Source organism: Ctenopharyngodon idella, chromosome 23 (genome assembly GCF_019924925.1).
Source record: "Ctenopharyngodon idella isolate HZGC_01 chromosome 23, HZGC01, whole genome shotgun sequence".
NCBI classification, from domain to species: domain Eukaryota; kingdom Metazoa; phylum Chordata; class Actinopteri; order Cypriniformes; family Xenocyprididae; genus Ctenopharyngodon; species Ctenopharyngodon idella.
This window is the reverse complement of record NC_067242.1, coordinates 15,184,297-15,194,235: the sequence shown is the minus strand read 5'-3', so window position 1 is coordinate 15,194,235 and position 9,939 is coordinate 15,184,297. Positions and strand designations below refer to the sequence as shown.

At 37.4% G+C, this 9,939-nt stretch overlaps 1 protein-coding gene across 1 annotated transcript; it reads left to right on the top strand.

Moving 5' to 3' along the window:
• Nucleotides 1-372: 372 nt before the first annotated feature.
• Nucleotides 373-8,770, top strand: pex2 (peroxisomal biogenesis factor 2). Its single transcript, XM_051882609.1, has 2 exons — nucleotides 373-514; nucleotides 6,819-8,770. Exons 1-2 carry the CDS (start codon nucleotides 511-513, stop codon nucleotides 7,751-7,753), a joined length of 939 nt encoding a protein of 312 aa, XP_051738569.1. The 5' UTR covers nucleotides 373-510; the 3' UTR covers nucleotides 7,754-8,770.
• Nucleotides 8,771-9,939: the final 1,169 nt, after the last annotated feature.

The following is a 9,939-nucleotide window of genomic DNA, read 5'->3' as shown; positions in this document are numbered from 1 at the left end:
TGCCATTCGCTATGTTTTCACAAGCAAAACAAAATGTTAAACTTAAAGCAAAAGCTTTACATTTATGTAAACCCTTGTTATAATGGCGTATAAATGTTCATTTATATGAGCATTTCCCTTCTTTTTCCCCCCTTATGCCTCTGTTCAGTTGTAAACTGTCTCCGTGCCTGAACGCCTGCTGCTCAACAGAGCCCGCCCCTTCTTGATAGCGATTGGTTAAAACATACTGTAGAACAACACTATCGATTTTGATTGGACTAGTTACTGTCAGACGCAAACGCGTGAAGACTTGCGTGAAGCTACGCCTCTCCCACACGCATAGCGAGACGCAATTCATGTTTGCCTCGCTCAATCAGATATTGCGATTGGATGCATGTGATCAAGGGTGCAGAGAAAATGCAATTTGCAATTGGCTCATGTGCTTCAAGGAGGGGTTAATCGAGATAACCCGGAAAAGAAGGAAGAACAGCGCCTCAGTACCGAGACCGACCGTAGACTGTCAGTCTTATCATGGGTAATTATACTAAATTTATTTGCTCTAGTCAAATCTCACTTAACCAGACATTGTGACAACACATTCTATATTCAAGCTGCATTTAGTTTTGTGCAGAACCGGGCATTGTTTCCTCTCTTGTCAGTCTAATATTAGATTCGTGCGTGTTATCAGTGCGTAATACATGCATTCAGTGTACACGGTCGACAAAAAACAATACTTTAATATTTTAGTTTTTTTTATTGTTTATGTTAACGTACTTAAAACCACGTTGCATCAAATCTCATCACGTTTATGTTTTAAGCATTTTAAATTTTTTTTCAAAAAACAAGGTTTCCTTTTTTTAGTTATCAAGGTAACTGAGCAAACTGGGGTAACAGTTTATTTTACAGTGTCATTGTTACATATGTTACATGTAGTTACTATAGTAATAACTATAAGTTATGCATAATTATATGTAACTAACCCTAAACCAAACCAAACCGTAATCCTAACCCTATAGTAAGTACATGTAGTTACTTAATATTACTTAGTACTTAAATGTATAATTACAGTGTAACAAAGACACCTTAAAATAAAGTGTATCCCAAACTGGTTACTTGGCTCTACTTTGGTTTTGTTTTTTTGGTTTAGTTTAATATTATTTGCACAAATATGAAATATATACAATAAAAAGTACAATCCATATACTCTGCAGGGAGAGGCAGAAAACCCAAAGGGCTTATTTGAAGCCTCCACCTAAACAACAACAAAAGAACTAAATGTGAAATTAAAGAAAGAAAAAAAATAATTATAAATATATAAATGTACATAACTGCAACAAGTTAATTACAACACGTATATATAAAATAATAATAATAATATACTCCAAAAACAAACCATATAGGGTGCATAAAATACATAAAACATCAATAAACAAAAAGCACAATTGAAAAGCAGCAATAAAATGTTTCTTTATACATCTTTTATAATTATGGAATGGATAAACCATTCCATAATTTTACCCCTAAATCGTATAGAGTATTGACCTCTACAAGTGAGAAACTTAGAAAGATGAAAATCTGAACATTGACGAGTTGACAGTGAACCTGTGAATTTACTTTAAAATACATCTTAAATTGCTCTGGAATGTTACCTTCACCTGAATATATCTTATAAATAAAGACACAAATTTGAGAAATGTTAACCTGAACCTGAAGTTTCTGAAATAGAGAAGCAGATGAAGTATATGCATTTGATTGGGTTGCAATCCTAACAAAACGTTTCTGAAGGATAAGGAAAAGGATAAGGATACTTGGTACCACTGTCGTGGATAATAATAAAAATAATAATAATTATAATAATAATTTGGTGTGGTAGATGTAAATTAGGAATTTTAGTAGTAACAATAACCTTAAAGGGTTAGTTCCGCCAAAAATGAAAATTCTGTCATTAATTACTCACCCTCATGTCGTTCTACACCCGTAAGACCTTTGTTCATCTTCGGAACAATAAATAAGATATTTTTAATAAAATCCGATGGTAAGGCCTCCACTGCCAGCAAGTTAATTTCCTTTTTCAATTCCCAGAAAGGTACTAAAAACATATTTAAAACAGTTCATATGACTACGGTGGTTCAACCTTAATATTATGAAGCAACGAGAATACTTTTTGTGCACTGAAAAACAAAATAACAACAAATCTAGTGATGGGCGATTTCAAAACACTGCTTCATGAAGCTTCGAACCTTTACGAATCTTTTGTTTTGAATCAGTGGTTTGACGCGCTAAAGTCACGTGATTTCAGTAAACGAGGCTTCGTTACGTCGTAAGTGTTTCGAAATTTCAATGGTTTGCATGACTTTGGCAGTTTGTTATGCGCTCCGAACCACTGATTCGAAACAAAAGATTCGTAAAGCTTCGAAGCTTCATGAAGCAGTGTTTTGAGATCGCCCATCACTAGATATTGTTGAATAAAGTCATTTTTTTGGCGCACAAAACATATTCTCATCGCTTTATAATATCAAGGTTGAACCACTGTAGTCACATGAACTGTTTTAAATATGTTTTTAGTACCTTTCTGGGCATTGAGAAATGAAATTAACTTACTGGCAATGGAGGCCTCACTGAGCCATCGGATTTTATCAAAAATATCTTAATTTGTGTTCTGAAGATGAACGAAGGTCTTACGGGTGTGGAACGACTCTTTAACTAGAGTGTATAAAATGAATTTATGGTTCTCATACAATTTTTGTGTGATCTGAAATGGCGTCATCGTACAGAATTAGGACAGCTGATTGCTGTGGATTTGATTGAGCTGTAAGTGGCCCGTTGCACACTTAACATAATGAATGGAGTTAAAGTCAGACTGCTGTATGATCTCAGCCTAGGTCAAAAGGTTGCCTATAGATTTGTGCCAGTGTTGCATTTAAATGGATTAAGATTTATAATGCAGACTATATTGTTGGGTTGTTTTGCAGATGTGTTTTGCATTTGTGGGTAAAATGTTTACCATGGTGCTGATTCCATGTAAACAGGGAGCTCTTTAATATTACATTACATGACCATACTAAGCCAAATCTGGATGAGGGTGAGAAGGAAAACAATTCTCGTACGGCAGGGTTTTATGATGTGCTGTCATGGAGTGAGGATGGTGTGTTTTCTGTAGCTCTGTTTTTTTTTTAATAGAAGAACATGGTTATTGTAAAAAGATTTTTTATGCAAATACATCATCTCATAAAGGTGATGAAAAATTGCAAGACAAATGTATTGAAGCGCAGATCCTTTATGTGGACACAGCAAAGCCTGACTGCCCTCTGTACACCATAATATGCATCTTCACAATTTTCTCATTTATTAACTGTTCTCTTCAGTCGTTCCTGCTGCCTCAGCCTTTAAATGTTTCATGAGTTTTTAAGCTGTTTTTTTTCTGCCTAACTCTATACTTAAGGCTTTAAATCTTCCACCTTCATGCTCACAAAATCAATTAATTCTTTTAAATAATTTACATTCTGTGCAAACAAGATTTAGCAAAGCATATCTTTATGTCAGACCTATAGCTGCTTTAAAATATATTTCTTAGACATTAAGTTGTGTTAGATTGGGGCTCTTGCGATTCATTGGTAATTAGAGAAATGGGTCAGTCTGATGAGACATTAGGACTAGACCTTGAACCCCAAGTGCTTTTGCAGACATTCATATTTTATGATACAGACGTAGAACAATTAGAACAGTCACAGGACGGGTATTTTAGCAGTCCTGTAATCCCATTTCAGGATGACATCACCTTTAAAATTCAGAAACTGACATACCCATCAGTGTTCATAATAAAACAGATACTTCTGGGACAGAGTTAAAAGTTGAATTCTAAACAAGGAGACCGGCTAATTCTTCTGCCAGCTGAAAAAGGCACCAGAGCTCTGTAACCTTAATCGCACAAATGATTGTACAAAGGAAGTGAAGGTTTAAGACAGGGTTTTTTTTTTTTTTTTTTTTTTTAACTGAGTGACACCTCATCTGCCACTGGAAATACAAAGTGACAACTAGCTTTTTGTAAGTTTAAAACGTTAAGCGAAGGATAATAAAACCCCTCTGACATGTGATTTCATTTTTATAAAAGGCACTGAAATATTTGGCAAATACATAGTGTGTGTGTGTGTGTGTGTGTGTGTGTGTGTGTGTGTGTGTGTGTGTGTGTGTGTGTGTGTGTGTGTGTGTGTCTGTGTGTATATATCAGTCAAACCGAAAATTATTCAGACATTTTTGAAATTACCCAAAAATTCTACATACAGTGGACTACCAGTAAAATTGATAAAAATTTGGAACCAAAAATTATTCAGAAACCTGACCATGTTTTGCTTAAGTGTTATCTGACATAATTAAGATTATTTTTTTCTGACACAATTTAACTCTGAGATCTTGTCATATTTTATTACCTGTATTAACTGTATTAATGAATGAAATGTTCAAGGTGTCTGAATAAATTCTGGTTTGACTATATACATATATATATATATGTACACATTCAAACAAAAGTTTGGGGTCAGTAAGATTTTTGTGAAGAAAATAATATTTTTTTATTACGATGCATTAAATTGATCAAAAGTGAAAGATATTTATAATGCTACAAAAGACTTCTATTTCAAATAAATGTTGTTCGTCTGAACTTTCTATTCATCAAAGAATGAAAGACAAAATCATGGTTTCCACAAAAATATTAAGCAGCACCACTTTTTTCAACATTGATAAGAAATGTTTCTTGAGCACTAATTCAGCATTATAAAATGATTTCTGAATGTGACACTGAAATCTTTGCAATCAGAGGAATAAATTACATTTTAAAATATATTAAAATAGAAAACAGTTATTTTAAATTGTAATAACATTTCACAATGTTACTGTTTTTACTGTATTTTGATGCAGCTTTGGTGAGCAAAAACATTTAAAAAATATTACATATAATATAATATAATATAATATAATATAATATAATATAATATAATATAATATAATATGTAAAGTAAAAGTCTGTTGCTTTTTGTTAATAAAGAAATATAAGGCCTAGATTCTCTGACTTGCCGCAAAGATGCAAAGGCAGACAGAATGCCAAAAGCAAGGTCACGTAACCACAGGCTTCCTAAAAATCTCCAGATTCCAAATTGTCCAGTCGCTGCAGGAATCTCATGGCCTACCGCCTTGTAATGCTAAGCCCAAGGTGACTCTGTGACCCAGCTTATCAGTTGCAGAACTGCAGGCCTGAGCCTCCAGTGGGCTGCCTCAGGAGAACATGTTTTATAGCCCGTGCCGGTGTCAGGCATTTGTCATTTAAGGATGCTTGTCAGGACCTTGACTTGGCTGATATAACCTTATATGCGTGTTCCCCATCCATTTTGCAGCCTGAAGATAGGCTCCATTTCCTAGAAAATTCAACTTATTTGTTGGAGTAAGATTGATTCCAGATCGTAAATAACAAAGTGGGCATATTGTTGAAATATAGAGCTAATGAGAAAATCAGTTTACTTATTGTGTCCTATTGTTTATTCAGACTAATATTGTTTTAGCTAGGCCACGTTCTCATTGGCCATTTGTCACAGATGTTTTTTTCTAGTGCACTGTAAACGTGTATGAATCACTGCGCTCCATGTAGGCCAGGTCTTCTGATTACAATAGAGGTAAACACAGCCATTGATTACAAATTTGGCCGATTACATAAGAAGCATAGATTTTCAGCTCTCCGGTTAAAGCCCTGTACATTCAAATGCTTAATTTTTATAGGCAGTGCACATTGACAAAAGTGTCTAGTTGTTATATATTTGGCAAGTACTTTGTGTCTGAGAGAACATGTCAATAGTAATCCTGATATTGATAGCAGTCCTATAAGAGATGTTACTTGTCCGAGCTAACATCTATGTGATCCTCTTAATCATAATTACATTACTATTGACAGGCCCTTGACAATAGTCACATTACTATTGATAGGTTGCTGTCAATATTATGTTCTCAAATAAAACATATTCATTCATAACTTGTAAACTGCTCAATAAATGCCTATGACGAGAACATGGAAAAGCAGTATCCCCAGAGTGGCCTGCCGCAATGATTTGCCTCACCTGGTCGAGTGACGCCGCGCAGCAAAGGTTTTTTAGCTTAGCTGAGAAACTATTGAGCTGGTCTGTAAACCTAGACACATTTCAAACATAATCAGTGGCCCAAAAGTGGTAGTTTTGACTGATTATACAATAAACTTAACTACAGTTTCCAACATCTGTTTAAAGCAGATAATTTTTCAACTGATTCATGAACATCTTGCATCTTTTTTTTAATGTCCATTTCAGTTTCATTTTTAAATGGGTGAAGGTTTTAGGCACAGATGAACCTAAAGTATTGGAAAAAAAGACTTTACTTAAGATTTGGACATGTTTTCAACAATTTTTATAAGCCAATTTATGCAGATATTGTCCAAATCCAGTCCTAAGCTAAGAGGTGGTCACCACAGCCCCTGGCTCTCATTTTTTAACCATTGCGTTTAAAGAGATAAACTCAGCCCGATACAAACGCATTCCATGAAAAATTGCCAAACGTCACAGTTCTTAGATCCCTTATAAAAAGCCGTCAAAGTAAAGTAGTTCCACATAGCGGATGTTTACTGCCTTTCCAAGCCTGTGCTGTTGGGATAATCTCCTGTGATGTGATTTGTCCTCAGACTGAATCTCGAGAGGGAACAGCGTAAGACCTCCTGTGCCTCTGCCCTGCACAGCTAAAAGGGAATTTAGGATGGGTTTTACATGTGAAAAGTGATTTCAACTCAAATGCAAAAATGCATAACCATTTGCTTCTTCTGCTTGTAGCTGGAGCTGGAGGTGACAAGCCTTTCGCCAAGGCCAGCCCAAGCCCTTTATCTCGGGTTTTGAGAATCAGTCAGCTGGATGCTTTTGAACTGGATGGCGCACTGGAACAGCTTGTTTGGTCACAGTTTACCCAATGTTTCCAGCATTTCAAGCCTGGGCTTTTAACCCCTGTGGAACCAGAACTCAAGGCCCTTCTCCAGCTCCTCCTGTGGAGGTTCACCGTCTACTCCAACAGCGCCACCATTGGCCAGTCACTGCTCAACATCCGGTACAAGAACACTCTGATCCCAGGAGAGAAGTACCGGCCCATGAGCCGGCCACAGAAGTTGTGGTTCGCTCTGCTGACAGTCGGTGAAAAGTGGTTGAGGGATCGCTCCAATAGCTTGTTCCTCAACCACCCTGCAGAGTCCAATGCACGCAAGGCCCGCAAGGTACTCGCCATCTTGACGGGCCTCACCAAAGTGGCCAGCCTGGTCAACTTCCTACTGTTCCTCCAAAGAGGAACCTTTCCGACCCTTACCGAAAGGTTGCTGGGAGTTCAGCCCGTCTTCAGTCGACCCCAGGGCCCACGAGACATCAACTTCCAGTTCTTGAACAGGGAGCTGTTGTGGCACGGCTTTGCAGAGTTCCTCATCTTCCTGCTGCCTCTTGTAAACGTGTGGAAGCTGAAGGCTGGGGTCACCGCTCTGTTCTCCCCTCTGAATGACCTGAGGGGAACAGAGGGTTCTGAGGAGACTTACTGCACAGAGTGCGCCGTCTGCGGGGAGTGGCCCACAATGCCCCATTCCATCGGCTGCAACCACGTGTTCTGCTACTACTGCCTCAAGAGCCACACAATCGCTGATGTCAGCTTTACCTGCCCCAAATGTGCCGCCAAGGCGGGAATGATAGAGCCAGTCAGGATTCACGTAGGAACAGAGTTGCATCAGAGTTGAGACTGTGCCTCAAACAGCCTGCTGATTGACTTGAGAGACACATACTGCAGTTTGAGTCTATCACAGAGATTGGTTGATGAAAGCGTATGACTTGTGCCTTTTTCTGAAATGAGCGTATTTGTTGCCATGAAATATGCAGAATTTTGTACAAAGAGACAAACTTAATGATGTAAAATTCTAAAACAACATCATTTGTGTCACTAATTTATTCTGCCTCATTAAAGTTTGATAGAAACTGTGTATCAGAGGTCCACTTTTCTGCATTCTTGGATTGAGCACCGAGCAAATGAATAAACATCAAAACAAGCCTTTGCTCAACTGCCTGCACGATCCAATTCCCCTCATCCCTTTATGAAGGGAGAAATTTGCACAAGATCAAGGAGAGGCCATGATAGCACCAGGGGGTAGTTGACTTGGATGCAGATTGACAGACATCCCATCATAATCTCCATGGCCCTTCTTAATACGCCAGTAAACTGTAACAAACCAGAGTAGAACCGATGCAAGTTTCGGGGCATATTATGCTTTAAGCCTAATAATGACTGCAAAGATGGGTATTTATTCTGCTGTTAACTTTCTCCAGTGAGCCATGCCTCAGGCCAAACACATCCAAATGGACTCAGACCTGCTGGAAACTCGCACTTCAGGTTTTTTCCCCTAGACCACATTGCCTTAATTGCCCATTGTGAAGGCAATCAGTCACTTCTCTGGGCACGAGGGGTCCAGTGGTTTGCAAGATTTTGTCATTTTTTTGTAAGCGCTGCTCTCAAGTTCGCCATGACAAAGAATTGAAAATTGGGACATGGCACACCGGTCTGCCCTCATGTGAGTTCATTGACATTATTATGCGTATAGTCGAATACCCAGGACCACCAAGAAGTGTAGCTCTCACTATAAGCAGAACTATCCAAGTTTACTTGTGCCCTGGGTTAGCAATGTTAAAAAGATATTTAATGTGCAACAGCGAATGTTTATACCCTTTGTTTTGTTTCAGAGGATTAAAGGAATTTGCCGCCACTGTTCTGGAAATGTTCAGTAATGGTTGCCAATTTACAGTATACACAACATATGGTTCTGGTGTTTTTCATATAGATCGGGTCCAGGGAACATCTGTAATTCAAAATACATTTGTTTAATGACTTCAAAAGCATCCAGATAAAATCTCGTTAAGCACTTTATACCAGACACAATAGACTATTGTATATTTATGTAGTTGCAACAAATGAGATTATATTTTTACATTTGCTTTTTGTTAAACTGTATTAATATATTTGCTGAGTTTATTATAGGCATGGTGACATAATGTTCAAAAACTGTAGGTTTGATTGTTTAACGTTTTAAATAATTAGTTTCTAATTTTAAAGTTGGTTGGATGGATGGATGGATGGATTTTTCCAAGCAATATCATAGATTTTTTGTATATAATGTGTATTTTACAAAGTTTTTCAAACACTTGACATCTTCACTACGAGTTAAAAGGTTAGTTCACCCAAAAATGAAAATAATGTCATTTATTACTCACCCTCATGCCGTTCCACACCCGTAAGACCTTCGTTCATCTTCGGAACACAAATTAAGATATTTTTGTTGAAATCCGATGGCTCAGTGAGGCCTGTATAGCCAGCAATGACATTCCTCTCTCAAGATCCATTATTTGTATTAAAAACATATTTAAATCAGTTCATGTGAGTACAGTGGTTCAATATTAATATTATAAAGCGACAAGAATATTTTTGGTGCTCCAAAAAAACAAAATAACGACTTACATAGTGATGGGCCGATTTCAAAACACTGCTTCATTAAGCTTCGGAGCGTTATGAATCTTTTGTGTCGAATCATGATTCGGATCGCGTGTCAAACCGCCAAACTGCTGAAATCACGCGACTTTGGCCCCCCGAACCGCTGGTTCGACACAAAAGATTCATAACGCTCTGAAGCAGTGTTTTGAAATCGGCCATCACTATATAAGTTGTTATTTTGTTTTTTTGGCGCACCAAAAATATTCTCGTCACTTTATAATATTAATATTGAACCACTGTACTCACATGAACTGATTTAAATATGTTTTTAGTACATTAATGGATCTTGAGAGAGGAAATGTCATTGCTGGCTATGCAGGCCTCACTGAGCCATCGGATTTCAACAAAAATCTTAATTTGCGTTCCGAAGATTAACGAAGGTCTTAC